General features: G+C 44.1%; 1 protein-coding gene and 1 long non-coding RNA gene across 3 annotated transcripts in view; one reads left to right on the top strand and one right to left on the bottom strand.

Moving 5' to 3' along the window:
* The window catches only part of nrp2a (neuropilin 2a), a 59,309-nt gene that overhangs the window by 13,525 nt on the left and 26,389 nt on the right, over positions 1-19,395 (bottom strand). For both annotated transcript variants that reach the window (XM_046056808.1, XM_046056818.1), the window contains exons 4-11: positions 18,276-18,506; positions 16,614-16,769; positions 15,882-16,051; positions 14,901-15,056; positions 7,869-8,013; positions 5,861-6,036; positions 5,131-5,310; positions 4,858-5,002 (exon numbers count right to left, since the gene is read on the bottom strand). In XM_046056808.1, the coding sequence (XP_045912764.1) occupies positions 4,858-5,002; positions 5,131-5,310; positions 5,861-6,036; positions 7,869-8,013; positions 14,901-15,056; positions 15,882-16,051; positions 16,614-16,769; positions 18,276-18,506 (1,359 nt within the window). The remainder of the gene's footprint in view (positions 1-4,857; positions 5,003-5,130; positions 5,311-5,860; positions 6,037-7,868; positions 8,014-14,900; positions 15,057-15,881; positions 16,052-16,613; positions 16,770-18,275; positions 18,507-19,395) is intronic.
* Positions 161-6,993, top strand: LOC123975372. Its single transcript, XR_006826042.1, has 2 exons — positions 161-433; positions 5,881-6,993. It is a non-coding gene; the product is annotated as an uncharacterized LOC123975372 (long non-coding RNA).

Raw genomic sequence — 19,395 nt, 5'->3', positions numbered from 1 at the left:
TCGATTTTAACCGTAATTCGGCACATAAACAGCATGGCTCAGTATCCTGTATATTAAAGGTAAATTAAAGCTGTTCTCATAATTGAGAATGTGAGGTCATTGTCCAAAACTAACTCCATCTCTCGTCTCCTGTCTCCATTCGGCCATCCCACCCAGAGTGTCAGAGACAGGCAGAGGCAGGCACAGACAGCCCCAGAGCACCCGAGGGGAGCCCCATGATGTTGTGTCTGGTGCTCAGGCGTCAGTATCTGTCTAACACACACGCTGACTCAAATATGCAGACACACAGATGCATGGGGCACACATGCATAGTCACACACACTCACGTACATACAGAACGCCTGGGCTAAGGCTGATGGATGGCTGAGTCTAACAATCTCCCCTCGACCTTGGACAGCATGATCACACTCTGGGACTACTCACTGGCTGTCAGGTAGGATACAGAGCACACACACTCCATCTCGCACTCTGTTTTCATGTGCATGTATGAGCTAAGGGAGAACGAACGGAAAGTGTAGGATTTTTTTCTGTCCATAACATCGGTTTAAGCAGACATACATCACAAAGAAAGAGAAACAACACACTAAGGCATAAATACGGCAACAATTTGCTCATTAAAATGCATCACATGTGCGCACAAACAGGCACATGTTGAGCAGACTGCAGTTGGAATGTGAAGTGGGAGAAAGCTCTGTGTTATTAGGAGCAGATGCGTCAACACTGGTGTGTTATGGGAGTTTACACAGAGGTTTGGGTCACATCTCAACCGAAGATTAAAATTTATCATGTGAATGAACACTGCACGCCGTTCTTCCCTCAATTTCTGTCTGTTGCAAAAAGTCATTAACAACACATGTTTACACAGTGATTTGTTGTTTTTGTCACATTTCACTGCACTACATTCAAACATATCGCACTTATTTTTTTTACAGATACAGATAAACCAGCTTCTTTTTCTTATTTAACTGACATTAATGAACTCTGAGCGGATTCATAGGCATATTATATTTCATATCGTTTGGCTAGCTTTCCCTGACATATCTCATGCCTCTCAAGCCTATCCAAACAACTCTGAGGCTTGGATGCCTGATGATCTCATGTGTGCTCATCAGTTGGAAAAGAAACACAGCAGCCATGCAAAGATCTAAAAAAGAACAAAAGTCACATAGATTCATCACCACACATCACTCTGCTGAACTCGCAATATCGTAGACTGTTTAAAACAGTAGTATTAGAGCCTCCTAATGGTCTTCTTGCACGATTACCATTACCATTTAAAGACTATGAAAGTCACTAAGGGCAACAAACGCAGCATGATACACAATTGATCCGCTTAGAGGAACTTCCCGTGGAAATGAGCACGACGGCGCCCCAGCTGGAGAAATGGCACACATGAAAGGGCTGGCCACAGTTGGCGACAGCTTCTGACATTAACCCAGCGTTAATGTCACGTCCTTTATGCCTGTCATTAACTAACTAATGAGACTCTTCTATCGCTGCCGGCCTACTGAAAAAGTAAGGCAAGGAGAGCAGCCCTCATCCTCAAACCTCTTTTCCTTCTAAATTCCAAATGCAAAACCATCTCTTGTTCCCCATCTCTTCCTTATTCTGTCTCTGTGCACACTCTTCTTGTTTATTTTCCCTTTTTGAGTTTTCCTTTTTATTCCAGTCTAACCTTTGAGTCCTCCAGTTAAGTCTTGGGACCAGGCGTTAAAATAAACCGAGCGCCTGCACATTACTTGGACGCCAGCAACACACGCGCTCCCATGTGTGTGTACAACTAAACACACATAAACACAAAACACACAGCCTAGTCCATTAAGATTCTACCCAGCTCCTGAGCACTCTGTGCTTTCAAAGGTCAGGCCTTGTCACAGTGTAAATGTGCTGACCTTTCTGGGGTGTGACAGGAGTGTCGGGGGCAATGGGAATGGGACCGACCTGTGCGTTTGTGTGGGTGTGTAAGTTAATGCGAGCGAATGTGTGTGAACGTATGTGAGCTGCCTACCTTGCCCCAAGCCCTGTCCTTGATGTGTGTGAGGACTATGTCACAGAGCTGCGTGAGGAGGCCCATGTTTGCATTGGCAGGCCTACTGTACATGCGCAGCAGAGGGCCTTGCAATGCAGGAAAAGTCCCTCCGCAGCAGAGTGTTGTCTTACATAATGTGTCTACTGCTGCAGGTGATGATGCAAGTCATCATCATGCACGGGATGAGACACCAACACTTAGAAATGCACCCAGGGGAAATGCTGGCATAGATAATGCAGATGCACACTCACACGTACAAATACACATCGCAGCTGCGCATGCATACACACATGCTCACAAAAATACACATGGACGTGCACAGATAAATGCTTTTGAATCCTTGTGTTTCAACACACGCAGACACCAAAAACACACACACATACACAGGGTGTCCACATAAAAGGCAATGCTCACTCCCAAAGATTCTGACTCAGCAATATGTCAGAGAAAGAAAAAAAATTCTTCAATTATGTAGAAAGCTTTTCTGTAAATCTCTGCTTGGCAGTCCTAGGCACACACACACACACACACACACACACACACACACCGATGAATGGATATACATGCAGGCCAATTCACACACACACACACACACTCCCAAAAAATATGATGAGAAGGACAAGTAGCCATTGTTTGATATTCTATTGGGTGTGGTTAAGGGCTCAGACCAAGGTTCATCCACACACACACACACGGAAGCTTTCCTAAAGAATGGGCTTCTATGAGGACAGGGACATAAAGAGCTTATGTGAACAGCCAAAATAAGTATAGCACCAAATTATGACTGTCATCATTTTATAGTGAGCTCTACCATACGCACTGAGATTTTGAAGGAAGCAGAAAGCCAGTGGGAAGCAGAGACACCTGCGGTTTACATTACAGGTGTGTACGTGCATGTGTGAGCTCTACAATTCAGTGCTGCTAAGTCTAAAATGATCCTTCCTGGAAAAAGGCAGAGATGATATTTTGCATTTTTTCTACTGATCAGTCTCTAAAATCTCCTTCATGAGCTCATACATTTTTCATTTTTTGGAGCATGTACAGTATGCTAGAAAAAAACTGTCACTGTAGAGGCTGTGTGTGTGTGTGTGTGTGTGTGTGTGTGTGTGTGTGTGTGTGTGTGAGACGGCTGCACATCAACAGTGGGAAACAGAAGGAGTCAGGACCAACAGCAGTGAGTGAGCATGGAAAAGAGGTGCGAGTGATGAGTAACAGAGGAGGAGGGGGAGGAGAGGAAAGGAGAGCAGGCACGGTGACAAAAAAAAGAACAAAAACATTTATGGGCCCACGCACTGAGCCTCAGGGTGGGAAAAGAAAGAACTGCAACCATGTGTAGGAATGGGAGAGAGACCTTATTCAGCCTCACTGTGGTAGCTGCTGCTATGTTCAAACTGAACTAGGCACGATTTGGAGTAAAGAAATATCTGTGTGATTCATATAAATGAGAATAAGTTCAAAAAAGGGGCTTAACTGAAGACAGAACAAAGAAGAAGAAAGTGAATAGTTTGAGTGTAATGGGAAGTGAATGATTTACAGGATGCCAGCAGTAGTCCATGATTTCTGCTGAGTTTTGGATGCTTGTGAACAATGTGTGACCCTCAACAGCAGTTTTCTGTGCCACCTTTCCCCCCAAAAAACCTCCACTCCATCTGATAAAAATTACCCCTCTGCAAAAAGTAGTACTCCCTGACCCTGAGGTTCTTGCTTTTTCATTTTGTTTTCATCTCCGGGGTTGCGGTTCATTGTTGTCGTGTTTCTGCACTGCACTTCCCACGGGTCACTTGTCAATCAAACAGTAAATGCAAAACACATAATTTCCTCTGCGGTGTGTGGGAAAAAAGTGACCAGTTACCAGGTATAAGTAAATGCTTCCATGTACTGCATGTAAATTAAGTTGTATTCTATGGCAGAGATTTATGCTTTATTGCTTCCTGATTCTAACCGAATTACAAACACATACCTTTTTTTACATTGTTGTGGTTTCATAACTTTGACAGAGCACAAGAGACACACACTTAACACACAGAACTTTATATTATTCATTATATGTATGCAAGCACACAAACTCTCACAAATCACCCCAATGAATGGATAGCCTAACTTGTATTTATAGTGGTGGGATTACAATGATTTGTGAATGTACTGTAAGGAGTCTGGAGAGTATACAAGTCTCTTGTTCTGTGGTTTATGTTGTGCGTAAGTCTGTCCATGTGTGCCAAAGTGTGTATGTAAGTGCTGAGCATGTTGTGCTCTACAGCCCGGTCATCCTGTACAGGCACAGAGGGAGTGGTAAACAGTCTATGAGAGTCCATGTGTGAGCGAGTGCTGGTGGATGTGGTTCTCCAGCACTACCTCACATCTGGATAACAGACCATGCTGGAAAGTGAACACACCAGTGCTCTCTCTCGGTCTTTGGGGACACATTCCTTTAAACTGAACCCTGTCCAATCCCTGCTGATGCTAACACTTGTAGTTGTAGAGGCTTAGAGAGAGCCTAACTCATATTTTCCAGGGGAAACAATCTCAGAAACAAATCAAAATCACAACCTTTCAGGGTCAAGCTCTCACTGTGCTATCACTTTCCCTTCCTCAGCCAACACTGGGTGTCTCTTTTCACCTCTGGCAGGTTCTAATGACTCTCATGCATATCTAATGTGAGCCTTCCCTTTTCTGGTGAGCAACCTTCCTCAAGGTCCATTCAGTTCTGGTTAGATCACTGGAGTTCATTACAGTGTGGGGCAAATAATTCAGCCTGGAATAATATAGAGAGCAAATTATCATATATTAAAATGACTCCCTGCCATATAAGCAACAGCAGAATGTCCTACCTGGAAGGTCACAGCCCAGTATCTCCACTCGCATCCCGATCCCCGCTGGAGACCACCTCTCTGGATACAGCCTGATGTACTGGGCCACTATCTCTTCAAAATGACGTAGCTCTGGGGTGTCGTAGTGTGTGTTCCCCTCAAAAATCTGTCCAAAATACACAATTACAAAAGCGCAAAGTCATCTTGACTGTTTGTCTGTTAGGGGGAGGTTACTGAATTCTTTGCAAACACACAAACAAAACATTTTCACATCTATCCTCCTTCCTCACCCACCTTGGGCAGGCTAATCTTGCTGTCCATGATGAAATTCCACTCTTTCCCATTCAGGCTGTATGCCACTTTGTACTTCCTGACAAATGCCCGGTTATCTGTGGTCGCCCCACTTCCTGCGTCTCCTCCCCTCGCTCCCTGGGTGATCACCCCGCGCACCGTCTTAGGCACACCTAGATCCACCTGTAGAGATTAAATTTATGGAATGCATGGTGATTAATGTACTTTACACAAAACAACACATGGTTATGTTTATGGCATGACAATATGTACTTAAGCACTTAAAGGTACTACATGTTGCATATATGTATAATTGTGACATGTTAAGTAACTTCCTGAAAAATTGACAACATGACTAGACAGTTGCTTTTGTCTTGCATATTTAGCAGATAATATAAAATGCACTATAGGTTCCAGTAGATACATTTTATTTAGTTATTTATTTTTATCCCCTTTAGCTGTAAACTGTTACTCTTCTTGGCACCCACCCAGGCTACTCTGCTATTAATCTTTTATACTCAAGTATACTATTATATTAATGCATGTAATTTAATGTTAGAGTGATTCATTCATGTTAAAATACCACACGTCATTAACATATAGGAAAAATGTACAATCTGCAAGGAGCAGACAAGCATTAACATCATATTTTATTGTTGGTGCTTGCATGGTAATATAATCTGGAAACATACAGTCAAATTGTACAATAAATGCAATTAAAATCCCCTTATACCTGAAGCCACTCCTCTCCAGCCAGGGGCTGTGCAGGCGCGGGGAACCAGCCGGAGCGACTGGCCACCAGACGGGCGGTCCCAGGATTCCACACCATATCCCTGCTGGAGGAGGCTGAGATCTGAGCATCGGGCAGCAGGCCGGACAGCAGGCCCTGCAGGTCTGAACACGGAGCATCTGGAGTGGAAGAGAGGCCAGAGATATAGTAATGTTAACCTTCACCTCGGGAGGGTTGATGGAGAAGTTTCAATGATGACCTAACGTACACTCTCATGCTGTTACACACATTCCCACCTGGGAGCTGTTAAGCTGCACCACAGGATTGCACTACTGGCCACTAAGCATTAAGAGTTTAGACGGGAGCAAATAGGAGAGGGAGAGGTGGGAGGCTGAGGAGCGTAAAGAGATGTGTAGCGCAGCACTATTGCTTCATGTTGAATATGCAATTAGACTTCCATTAGTCAGATAAAAGCATATGTTAACTTTGCTGCTGAATAGGCACATGTCCCTGCTTGGCATCCATACACTTCACATATCAATATCTTATTTCACTGTATTGTATCTTTATAGTCTATACAATAGCTTGTGTGTTCACTGTGCTGCACACATTTTATGTATATTCACTGATTGAGGGAAACTTCCAAGTACACGTAAAAGCACTTGGAAATAACTCATTCAGATATGGATGGGAGAGTAGCATTGAAAGTAACTTGCTTAGGGAGTGTGTGAGAGGGAGAAATGAGGATTAAGGGGATAAGAAAGGTATAATATGAGAAGTTGGGAGGCAGAGAATTACAGAGTGGAAACAAGCGAGAGAAAGACACTCAGAGCTGAAGATGACGGCTTGGGGAAACTGGGAGGAGAAGATGTGGAGATGAGACTCCTACAGAGAGAAACAGTGGGAGAGGGAAGGATAGAGTAGGATGAGCGAGAGACTAGGGGTGGTGGGTGAGGGTGGTGAGAGGTGGGGAGAGCTTGAGAGACACGGAAGAAGACAGAAAGGGCAGGAGGAAGGGAGATGGGGAGATGTTAGTTGTGCTGACGGTTTAAGAGAACACAGATCAAAGTTTCATGCTGTTATGTCACTGCAAAAGCAGGAGATGTAAATAATAAATAAAAGGCACTGGAAGTGTATATGTGTGTGTCTGTGTACATTTCAAAGTGTGTGCCTGCTTTTGAGGTCATCTGCTATATTTAGAAACTGCATGTGTGTGTGTGTGTGTGTGGATGTACCTGTACTGTAAGAGCTAACAGTTATTTCAATAGCAGCTGTTGAGGCTGAAGCGAATCACAGTTTCTGATGTAAGAGCGAACAGGGAGCCATGAATGATTGATTGGTACTCATTTCTCCACATAGAGGAGCTCACAGAGCAAAGAGGACGCATCCAAAAAAAAGAAGTATCTAAAACTATGAGGAAAAAAGAGGCGGCGTCGGGGGAGACAGAGACAGCGAGCACGGAGAAGTGGGAGAGCGTCAAGACAGGGAAGTGACACTGGTGGTGCCTCTGGAAGGAAGAACAGACTAAAAGTTTCCTCTAATTAGCCTGAGGCTTGCTATGTTTAAAAGATAGCAGTGTGGGAGAGAGACTAAATACAATGCATACAATTTATGCGTGAGTGAGCATGTCAGTGAGTTTATGTGTTCCTTGTATTTATGGTTTAGGAGGTTATTTTTTGCTGATGTTCAGATGTCTTTAAAGTTGATCTTTGTTTAAAGGAATTATATTTAAGTTGTTTTACGTTGCAAACCAACAGAACAGGCAGGCTGCTGACCACACCACTGCTGGTTCAAATCCCTAAATAACCAAAGAGGACAAAAGAGTGAACAAATAACTTTCTCTTCTCCCTCATCGCTTCTATTGAATTGCCTTTGAACAATAACCTGAGCTCAAAAGTTGTTGTTTATGTTCAGTCAAACTGTACGATGATACCGGCAAAGTCAACTTTCTTAGGCAACAAAAAAAAAGAGGTCAGACAGATCTAACCTCACGATACACACGCCCACGCACCTGTAATCTGGCATCCGTAGAGCTCGAAGCGCAGGGCGATGCCGTTCCTCCAGGTCTGTGGTCGGATACGAACAAACCGGGCCAAAACAGGCTGGGGGACCCGGTTCAGAACCACCTCAGCTGGGTCAGTGTTGGCGTGGAAAATCTGGGAGAACAAAGACAAATAGAAGACAAACAAAGGTTGGTTATTGTCAGGAGGAGACATGCTGGTATCAGTGCTAGCACTCTCTTATCTCTCTCTTTCTCACACACACACACTGTATCTCTTACTCTACACTTATCCACAGTGCACGGTTTCACTTGGCTTCACACACATACACACAGAGTGGCAGGCTGGACAAAGCAGAGACAACCCAAACACGGATCCAATGTCACCAGCCCAGCTGTCGATGTGTTTTGGGGTCAAAGGTTCGGGTGCTGGGAGGCTGGGAAAGCCCGACGACGGATGAGGGTATCTCTCTCTCCTCCATGCTCACACACACACACACGCTGCTCACTCAACTGCCATACACCCCTATGCTGGTGGCCATGGAGAGCTGTGGGAGATATGACCTGACACAACCAAACATGATTGGCCTTTAGACGCAGGAAGTCTCTCCAGGTGGGCAGGATGTGAGTGAAATTAACTTCCTGAGGTGTCCAGCCCAAAGCATCAACATTCTCTATGAACACACCCTTCCTTCCATTTGCTCTTAAGCGGCGGGGTGGGGCAGTAGGGGTCGGAGGGCAAATGTAACCAGGGTGGTCAAGTTACTTCCTATTTTGGGCAGAAAAGCATCCCATGATGCTCGAGGGCGTAGGATGGGAACATTCAAGGATGGACATGACTATTTTGTTGTTAATTCAGTGTTGTTTTTGTGAAGCTGCAGAACGGACATAGGGTGCAAAATAAATTTCCCTTTGTGGACAATAAAAGTATTTCTTATCTTATCTTACATGAGTCTTCCCTTCTTTCCTTTTTGTGACAAACAAGTTTCCCCAGTCCATGACTCCCAGTTTGTAATTATAAATAATTACAAACAGGGAGTTTACAAACTAACCCCCAGCACTCTCAGTCTGTCGTTATGTCTCTAAATAGCTTCATCTCAATGTGAGATGCGATGAAGGTTTTTCTCCTTAAATTTCTTCTTCAAAACCCTACAGTTGATATCTCTGCACACTTCCTCTCTCACCCCTATTGCCTTTCATTCCTCTTGTTGGTGGCTACAAACTGAAACCACACACACAAAAGACGCAGGAAACCACAGGAACCCACACACAACACACACACAACAGCACCCTACACACTTAGATAAGCAGAGGGACTAACCGACTGAGTGACTGTTAAGTGTCATTCACTCCATCTGTCTGTGGTTGATCGGGCCAACTGATAGAAGAGCCGCTGTTGACCGACAAATATGAGCAAAACCACGCTGACTGACATCACGGCCACTACACACAATGGAAAGATGGAAAACCAAATACTACAAGCAGCTGAATTAAAGATTAAAGATTTCTAAAAAAAAAATTAATCTAATCTAATCTAAGCACAGGATGATCAAACCTCAGCACGGTTCCACAGCCCTAAAAAAATTGATTCCCTCTTGTTTTAAATATGTTTTTCATTATGAGTGATAAAAAGCCTGGTTTCAGTCATAGTTAAAAATATTATTCTGCCATATTGGTTTTAAAGTGACCCATTTGTAAAATCCCCTGTCTGACACATGCCTCAAAAAATTATATGATATTCCAGAAATTCTGTAACCAGTGGGAATATAAGTGATATGACTTCAAAATCCTACTCGAGGGGTTTTATTTGGTTTTGGGCATGGCCTGATTTAATCAAGCGGAGCTGACACTGGTTATACAAAGCAGCGTGAGTGTTTGAACAGATAAGCAGGTCTATCTCCGCTGGATCTGCTGCTGGTTTGAGGAATAGACAGCAGTTATGTTTACCTAAGAGGCCAAACAGTGGATGTGGGCTCTTATGGGGGTTATGTAAACACCCACGCATGCTCACACAAAGACAAGATGCCTCACATATAACCGACCCATCTTTACCGCTCCCAGATATTCTTTCTGCGAAACAAAGAGCAACGGGGAGGAAAGACAGAGAGGACAGGAAAAAGAGAAAATGACTGCAGGGAGAAAGAGTCCTCAGAAGGATAGTTAAAAACAGATGAAGAGAGGGGTGGAGGTGGGAGGGAGCGAGAGAGGAGAGGAGAAGAAAAGGTTGAATGGAGGGCAGCAGATATAACTGAATGAGGAATATGAATATGAGGAATGTGGAAGAGGAGGCAGGGAGTGGTGGCAAGTAGGAAGGAAAGAACAACGAACAGATTCATCTCTGAAGCAGGAAATACTTGATACTTGAATGAATTGCTTTCACTATTTAAAGTTAAGTGTCAATACATAATCTGACCAAGAAGTTCGATTTTCTTTATCAATAAAGCAATGTCACTGTGTGTAAACAGGACATTATAAGGCCCCAAAACAGTTTAGTTTCAAAAGTGGAAAGTTCAGAAATGCCTGTAAACTATTTGTCCACTACAGCTTCCCAGAAACGTCTTCAATCGTACGAGATGTCACGACTAAAAGGCCATTAGCTGGCGCATTACAATACTGCCGGCTGCTTCTCTTTGTTCTCATCTTCAGATAAAAGCGGAGAACACGGCCAACATTACTGACACAAAAAGAACAATTTGTTCAATAAGAACCAGCTCTCCAGAGGCCCTTTCCATTTTTCTTTTGGATGTAAGAACAAACCTAGACAAGAGAAAGAGAAGGAACAGAGACAATGAGAAACTGTCAGTCAGCTCTAAGCTTCTTCTGTGTCCTCCATTTCCTCCCATCTATTGTCAGGGTACATGAAAGGTCACTCATTTGATCCCTGGCCTATTACTTTCAAGGTTAAAGGTCAACGGCCTTAGGAAGCATATGGTTGGTCATTGACCAACTTGTTGATAACGTGGGGCACTTTTTGACTAAGAATGACCACCAGGCATGAAGTGAAATGTAGGTTCTTATTGTAGACAGACAAGGCTACCAGTTTGTTGACCGGGCCACCTCTGTATTCTGCCTGACGACAAGCGTGTTTTTTTTTGCTTGGGTATGTCTATGTGAGCCCCGCCCCTCACGTGACATGCAGGCGAGGTGAGCTGAATTATTAACGTTGTCATGTTGTGTCTCCTAGTGTGGAGAGTCATGAAAATATAACGAAGCCCTGCTCGTAGTCTAAAGCCCCCCCTTACACACACACACACACACACACACACACACACACGCTCACACTCACACTCACACTCACACTCACACACACACTCACACACACACTCACACACACACACACACACACACACACACACACACACACACAGACACTCACAGGCAGCAGCATGCGACCAGACTCGTTTGTGTGGTGGACATTGGCGGGACAGAGGCACTGTGGGTATTTAACTATTGATGACCTCTCTGGAGAAAGAGGTCACTGTGAAAGGCGTGCATGCATGTATTATAGTAAACAACCTCTCTAAAGATCTAACCTCTGGATCAGCAAGTAGTGTGAAAAGAAGCTAGTGTTCATCCTAAACAGACAGAAGAACATTTGTTCGGTGGAAAATGAGGCGTGGATAGATGAACACATCAGAGCTTGATTCATTTCCCATCTCTCTCTTTCGCTCTCCATTCTGTGTTTTTGTCACATGTATCCTTCCTCTGCCAGTGTTTTCCTTCAAGCTGATGGCACCACAGGGAGATGTGGCGAGTTCTGCACAAGACATTATACGTTTACCGGACGGTTTTTCATCCCCGTGTTGTTCCCTCGATCCAACTCTCTTTTTCTGTCCATTACACTCGTCATCCCTGTCTCCTTGCTCTAGTTATTCCCTCTGTCTCTTTCTCTGCTCCAGACGTTCTCTCCCTGCCTCGTTCTCGGTATGAAGATGTTGACAGAAGGAACTGGTTCCAGCTGGCCGCTCTCCACTACTGGCCCTAAGAGGGGCTGGCGGTATGTGTGTGTGTTCTAAGGTTGAAGCAGTGATCCTTGGAAATTGTCTTACACCACTTAAGTCTCCCACTTTGTACCAATGTTACCAGCTGTGTTTGACTCTGTCTGTTTGCATGTATGTGTGTGAATCTTTAACTTTGTGACCATATGCAGAATTACACTGATATTATTTATTAGCTTTAAGAATGAGACGAAGCTAATGTGTGTCTATATGAGGATGTGTGACACAGTGTGATGGGGGAGCAGGCTGTTATGCTGAGTGGGCTGTTTTATCTCTCTCCCTTGTTACTTTGCGTATGTGTGTGTGCTTTTCAGTAACACAATGCTTGGTTATCACTGGGGCTGATGGGATTTTCCTCACAGACTGATGACAATATGCGTCTTTAATGTTAATATGTTTGGGTGTGTCTATGTTACCCCTAGAAGAAAGTAATTGTGTGTTTGTATCTATTTGCGTGTGTGTGTGTGTGATAGAGAAATATGCAATTCCTAAGTGTGCTAGCGTCTAATCAAGTAATGATGTGCATATGTGAATAGTGTGATTTAGAATTAACAAGTCACATGGGTGTCAAACTGAAAATGTGTTGGCATGCACACAAACACAGACACACATGCACAAAGCCTGTTTGCTGGTGTGACTGAGGTGATAGCAATCTGCAGCGCTGGTGTTTTTCTTTGCCTCTTTCATTTCTTTACAAAAAAAGTACTATTTCCCACAATTTTTCAGCTTTTCCCATTCTCTTTCTCTCTGCCTCTCTTTCCATCAAATAATCTCTATTGGCATTAAAGCCTTCGGTCTTTGTTACAGCAAATAAGGACACAAATCTTGACAATAAATGGCAGCGCGCTCTCTCCCACTAACAAACACAGTGAGGTACTGCCAAGCCAATTCTTTTATTCATGGGTGATTCATATCTGATGCACAAGATACACTCATGGCTCAACCTTCCACAAACACAGACTTATTGTACACCACTGACACATGCACTTTTTCAAAGCCACATTAGCTTGAAGCTCACTGTTAAATGACAATTAAAAGAACCAAATCCCAGTCATTACAGGACCCCCTGACGAGATTTGAGCTTCAACCACTTAAGTGCTCTTTGGGGGGCTTAGGACGGGCTAACTGGGAGTTTGTACGACATGACTGGTGGATTAGCAGTCACGGAAGATTCAACTGCAGCCCACGGGGACCACAGGAGAACCTGACTGACGGGGAGAGTGATGGGTACAGTGAACTTCCAGCATTAAAATTATAAGTCAGGCATGAGATCATGACCGCAAATTGTGCTTCAGTGTGCCATTTGTCAAAAGCATTACTTCTGAATCCCATCCATCCATTACTGTATGTGTTCGGAAAAAATACAAAGAGAAAGTTTTATCCAACGTAATCTGAGAAACCTTGCCTCTATTATACATCAGAAAATGTGAATGCACAATAAATCCTTAAATCCCACATAAAAATCCCACATAAAAGTAAATGTCCTAGCTGTCATCTCTTTACAATCATCAAAAACAGATGATACTTAATCATGTCTAAATACATTATATATAATGTACGGTTCATTTGTGGTAGCAGGCTTTATTTACTGGTTTCAACTTTGTTTTGAGGAATAATCACAAACTCTTTGGTTGGCTTCAGTTAAGACCGAGTCGAATGTGAGGACTTGGATTCACTGTTAAAAGTCTAAATGTTCCACTCTCACTACAGCCTTTTTGTCTTTAGAAACCATACTATTTCACAAATCGGCTATCTTTTATTGATATTTCATTTTCCTGCTGGACTTGGTGCATTCAAAAAGCTGAAAAGATAACCAATTTTAAAATGTTCAAAGTGACCACTCATACGGCTGTATCTCTCCTAAATGCATGTCGATGCATCTGTCTAAGCCCATGTCTGAAAAGTGTCTGAACAGTTTTTCTGCTCAGACAGATTAGTGGACTCAGATTACACGGTACAGACAGACAGGCACACATCATATACGTTTGCGCACAGATCCCCAGACAGAGAGATCAGCCAGCGGTTATTTAAAGGGGGGTTGAGGAGTTTGCACGTGTGTGTATGTGGAAGGATTGGGGGGCATCTGGGGGGTTCAAATAAATTGCACAGATGTTGATTTTTTAAGTCAAATCCGCGTTTCGCTCAATAATCTCCACATCAAATACCACCCACTGGCCCCACCCCAACCAATCACTGGCACGCACAGAAGGGGGGCCCCAGTCCATGTGGGTAAGTGTGTGTGGATTAACCCTTGCTGCTCTCTATTCTACTGCTTGAAATCCACAGTGACCTTAACCCAGGACATAATAAACAAAAACATAAAGGGACATAATTCAAATCCCGTGGAGACGGGCTTACTGTAGGACACCATCACAACAACAACCTGCACTGTATGTACAGTACATTCATATACACCCTCACCTTACACACAAAGATGGATACGATGAGGCTCGATCGAAGCACTAAACACCACCACTTTGGAAAATAATGCTGCAATGAACCTCATAAACGTGCCCAGTCCACACCAGTCCACACCTGGTGTGTTTACGTGTGTGCATTGGTGTGAGAGAGATGATGAATAGCAAGCCCAGATAAGGGCACATAGAGGACTCCATTGTTCTTGTTTGTCAGTTCCTCCTCCTCTCTCTATCTCTATCTCTTCCTCCCTCCCATTCCCTCTTTCTCTACCCCATGACTGGGGTCATGACTCAGGTTCATAAACAGTCGTGGAAGGGGAACGACTACTTCAGGAATGCTGCATCTATTGATATGGCTCTTGGACACACACAACAGCCTCTGTTGTTGTTAAAGATATCATGATGGTAGTATAAAGGTTAGAGAAAGGAGGGCCTTGTACTGCAAGTTCATCTCCTGGTTTAGTGAGTTTTCTACTCCTAGAGGCTCTATTTCTATCACTTTGTCTCTGTGTATAGTATATTAATCTTAATGTGTGCCACTTACAGGGACTAGTTAGGTCATTTTCTGACTACACTATGTGTTTTAATGTACACTATGTACGTGAATGTGTGTGCATATAAAAGCCTACCTTGTGGTTCTTGCCATGCCGGTAGACCATCCAGTCCTCGCCATTGGTGCTGACCTCCAGTTTAAAGGTGGTGACGTAGTAGGACTTCTGCGTCTCCTTGGAAATGGCCCCCTGTGTGGAGATGCCCGTCAAAACCTTCAGGAAGTGAAGGTCAACCTGGTAGAAGGAGCAAAAAAGAAATCATTGAAAACTAGGATCAGAATAGAATAGAGTAAGAGAATTAGGATTTATGGTGCTCAGAGCTGATGTAGATAACAGAGACAGACCAGCTGCTATGTTTATCTGTCACACAGACAGCAGGGGATGGACACCAACTGTGGCTTACTGCTGAGGCAGCTTAGGTGGTGTGTGTGTGTGTATCTCTGCATTGTCGTGTGTGAGTGTGTAAGGGGAGGAAGGCTGGAGGCAAAGATCAATGGCGTAGTGTTCGGATGCATTCCTGAAGAGCACTGTCATCAATCACGGGCTTCTTGCCGCTGTCTTCTTTACTTGTGTGTGTCTACGTATGCATACGCATGGGCCAGTGTGTGTTTGAGACAGGAAAGATTGAGAGCGCAAAATCACTTCCTTATCATCAGTTCACAGTTCCTCCATTTCTTTTCAGTGTGTGTGTGTGTGTGTGTGTCCTTCTGTATATCCTCACTGTATACGAGATGCCTGCTGCATCTTCTCCTCTATACTAGTATCACCCTCTATGCTTATTTTCCTCAGCAAGAGAAAGTAAGGCACTTTAAGTTAATGTACACGAAAAAGATCTTGATCTTAAAATTGCCTATTTTCTATTGCCAATTCCTACGTCACACAGTGATTGAAACTTCTGTATTTAAAGGTCATAAAGCTACTTTGTTACTGCTCTGAACACCTGAGGCCAAGAAAAGGAAACTTCTTCGGCAAATCCAGGCAGAAACATGTGATCTCTGAGAAATGCAGGTGTTGTATGATACGAAAAGGATCGTGTAGATGAACATCTTATAACCTGACCTGTATATACTCCCTGTTGCTGTCCTCAGAAGGCGTCCAGGCGTTGTCGTCATTGTTGAGGCGGGCCTGGCGTGGCAACCAACGATTGTCGTAGAACGATGTTGAAGCGGCGATCTGATCGTCGCTGATCTTCCCTGACTCCATACCGAGCGCCATGCTGCAGTGGAACGCTGATTGGAGAATGGGACGGGAAGAGGAGGGAGATGGAGAAAGCGTTAACTGTGTATGTGTTGACGCGGCTTTACAGAGGAGATGGAAAATGAGAAAGGTAGACGGAAAAGAGGAACTAGGAAAGTAGAGGAAGATTTAAGCAGCGTATTATAGAGCTTGAAGACAGAGGCAAAAATGTAAATTCAGACAGAGAAAGGGCAAAGGGAGACAGAAAGCAGCCCAACAGGTGAGCAGAGGTAAATTGAGGTGAAGTTAATTTATATTCTAAAAGAAAATAGTATGAGTCTGCTTCTGAGAAATCATGCTCTCTTAGGAGAGAACAAAATAGGCTGAGAGGGCCGAGAGAGAGCTTCAAGATTGAAATAGCATTAAAGCAGGCAAAGCAGAAAAGATCAAGAGGGTAAGAGGAGAAAACGATGAAGAAAGAAAGACGAGTGTCAGCAGAGATGAAACTGTTGAAAGAGTGAAAATAGAGGTGGGAATAAAAACAGGCAAACAAACCTACACGGAGAGCATTTGAACACACAAAAACACACTCGCTAAAAGTTATCTCGCACTCACAGTCGCTGACTTCTTTGTGTGTCATGTTGTATCGGGCAGAGAAGCCGTCTTTGGCCACGGCCATGTCGGTGTGGAAGGAGAGGGACAGCAGGCCGGAAGACGACTGGATCTCTGGAGGGATCTTTGTCCCACAGTACCGGCCGATCAGAGGAGCCACTGCAGACACATACACATAAAACAAATCGATTTGCCTTATGTTGGTCAATACTTTGAATAGTTTAATTTTTAAGTAGCTTTCAGGGTGACATTGCAATAAAATCCATTTGAAACAAACAGTTGTGCTTTTATTTAAAATAAACAGTTGTATTAGATTGTTACTTTTACAATATAATGGTTTTTGCTACAAGCAAAAACGTGAAATACTTTGTCTTGCAGCATCTGCAAAGACAGGTTTTGAGTGGCCACGCTGCTTCAGTAAGTGTTGTCTAATGAGTCGCAGCATGATCCCCCCATATTTCTTCCTCCCATCCTTCCTCTCTCTCCCTTTTCTCTCCTGTCCATCCCTCCATCTGCCATGTATGTCTCAGCCAGGGCCCAGCAGGGGGATTGGAATCCCTGCCTTAATGCAAGCTGCACACACACACACACACACACACACACACACACACACATACACACACACACTCACCAGCAAGGATTACAAGAGTAGTTCCCTCACCAGACACCAAATTCTTCACCCTTCCGTCTTGTCTCCCATCCCTCTTTCATGCCTGAGGACTCCGCGCACTGGAACTGGGTTACACTTTAATTTCCTCCTAATTCTCAACTTTAAATGGTATAAATTGTTTTCAGCTATCAAAGCTCCCAAATTCAAGGCTATAATTGGAATTTTAAATCCACTTGGATCCCTTTTTAGCAACTGAAAATAGAATAATTAGAGCAAATCCTCAGTTCTCTGCTTCCTATTTCAAAAAAACAGGGAGCGAAAATGAGATGGAAAGAAAGTCAGCAAGAGAGAGGTGGGAAGTGAACCACTCACCACTGGTATTGGGTTTTCATCACTACAGCAACTAACTGGCGGTCACAATCAAAGCCCTTGATAACATCCTCAAATGGTTTTTCCTCGCCACTTCCTGATCTTGGCTGATAGGCTACTTTCGCAAACACTCGGCACCTCCTATTGGATACAAACAGATACTCATCGTGGCCGTCACTTTTACTCGCCCGGGTGGAGGAAGGAAGCGCTAGATGATAAGGAGGGAGGACATTGAGGATAGGAAGGGGGTGATGAAGGGTGTTATTATGGAGTGGGAAGAGGGGCATGGGAAAGGGCTGCTCCTTAGGGGTGTTGAGGCACTTATAGCTCCCCGTGCGAAATAATGTTTCCTCTATATAATGTGAAGGAATGTAAGGCAAGGCAGCTTACATCAAAGAAAGCGATGGCTGCTCAGGAAATTGAAGACTGATATGTAAATTTCTGTGAGAGGATTGCATGAGTCTGTGTGAGTTCTGAACCTGGATATGGACGCAGTGTGTGTGTCGCTGCTGAGAAGACAGGGTGTGTGTTCTTCCCAGAAACATTGATTTTCTAAGCATGTGGGTTTCCATGCTCCTTAATAAGTGAGTGTATAAGGATCCTATCCAATGTGTGTATGCTTGTGTCGGGTTGAGTAATTTCAACCTCAGCATGTGTGTCATTCGTGTGTGTGTGTGTGCCCTCACCTTGCGGCAGCCCGTCCCACACGTCCAGCCAGTCGTACTTGCAGTCGCCCTCTCCCACCAGCAGGGGATCGTTCTCAAGGTCAAAGGTCAGGAAGGTGAGGGTGATGTCCATGTGGGGCGGGGCGATGATCATGTAAGAGCACTCCAGATTATGAGGGTATTTATCTGGGAACCCCGGGGAGTCGATCATGCCGGAGGGACTGGTGAAATTGCGGAAGCAGAATTCCGACCCTGTGCGGATACAAGGATAAGAGGATATTTAGAAGGAATAAGCAATCGGTCATATTAGGAGAAGATACAGGCGTAGGCAATCGATCACACGGGGATATCTCATCTGACTTACAGAGGGTGTTTCAGAGAGTCGTTCATCACTGACAACAGGCTGGAATATGCAGTAGCTGTGGTTGCGAGGTGCACAAACACACACGGTTTATGATCACCGATGGAGGAGAAAATACACGTGAGCAAATGCTCAAGTGGGCGTGTTTATCGCTGCAGCGCACCATGCCAGCAGGCTAATAGCTCTTTTTGTCAGCCGAATCCCTTCCATCACAGCGTCCCAACCCATTAATCGGACATCGACCATTTTTAACTCAAAGCACATTTTTCAACCACTTCTGTGCTCAAAAACAATAAAGATGTGACAAATGTGTACAAAAATCAATTTCATAAAAGTAGTATTTTATGTTGTGGCTTTATTGTATAAAGACCCCATCTTTAATGTTTGAGATTTCATAATATGAATATTATACCCACTTATGCAGTGCAAAAGAGGGGAATAGAGTGACCCCTGCTATATTTTATACATTCAAAACAAATATTCTGTTGTTTTTTGCACTTCCTCTGTCTGTGTGTATCTCTCTCTCTCACACACTCACACACACCACAAACGTTGTGTAATGGTTATAAGTGGGCCCTTTGCGGCGGCTCCTCATTAGCCATGCAGATTTATGCGCCCTGGGCGGCTCACCTTGAGCGGCGGCAGCTGTGTGGCTCAGATCATCTACCCATCAGCCACTGCTCCGCGGCCCACTGGGGAGCCTGAGTCACGGCCGAGTGTTTATGGACCGGCACATCAATGAGGAGAAAGAGCTGACAGTCCAGCACATGCACAAAATAG

This window comes from Micropterus dolomieu, linkage group LG01, assembly GCF_021292245.1.
Source record: "Micropterus dolomieu isolate WLL.071019.BEF.003 ecotype Adirondacks linkage group LG01, ASM2129224v1, whole genome shotgun sequence".
Lineage (NCBI taxonomy): Eukaryota > Metazoa > Chordata > Actinopteri > Centrarchiformes > Centrarchidae > Micropterus > Micropterus dolomieu.
This window is presented reverse-complemented; position numbering and strand designations above follow the sequence as displayed.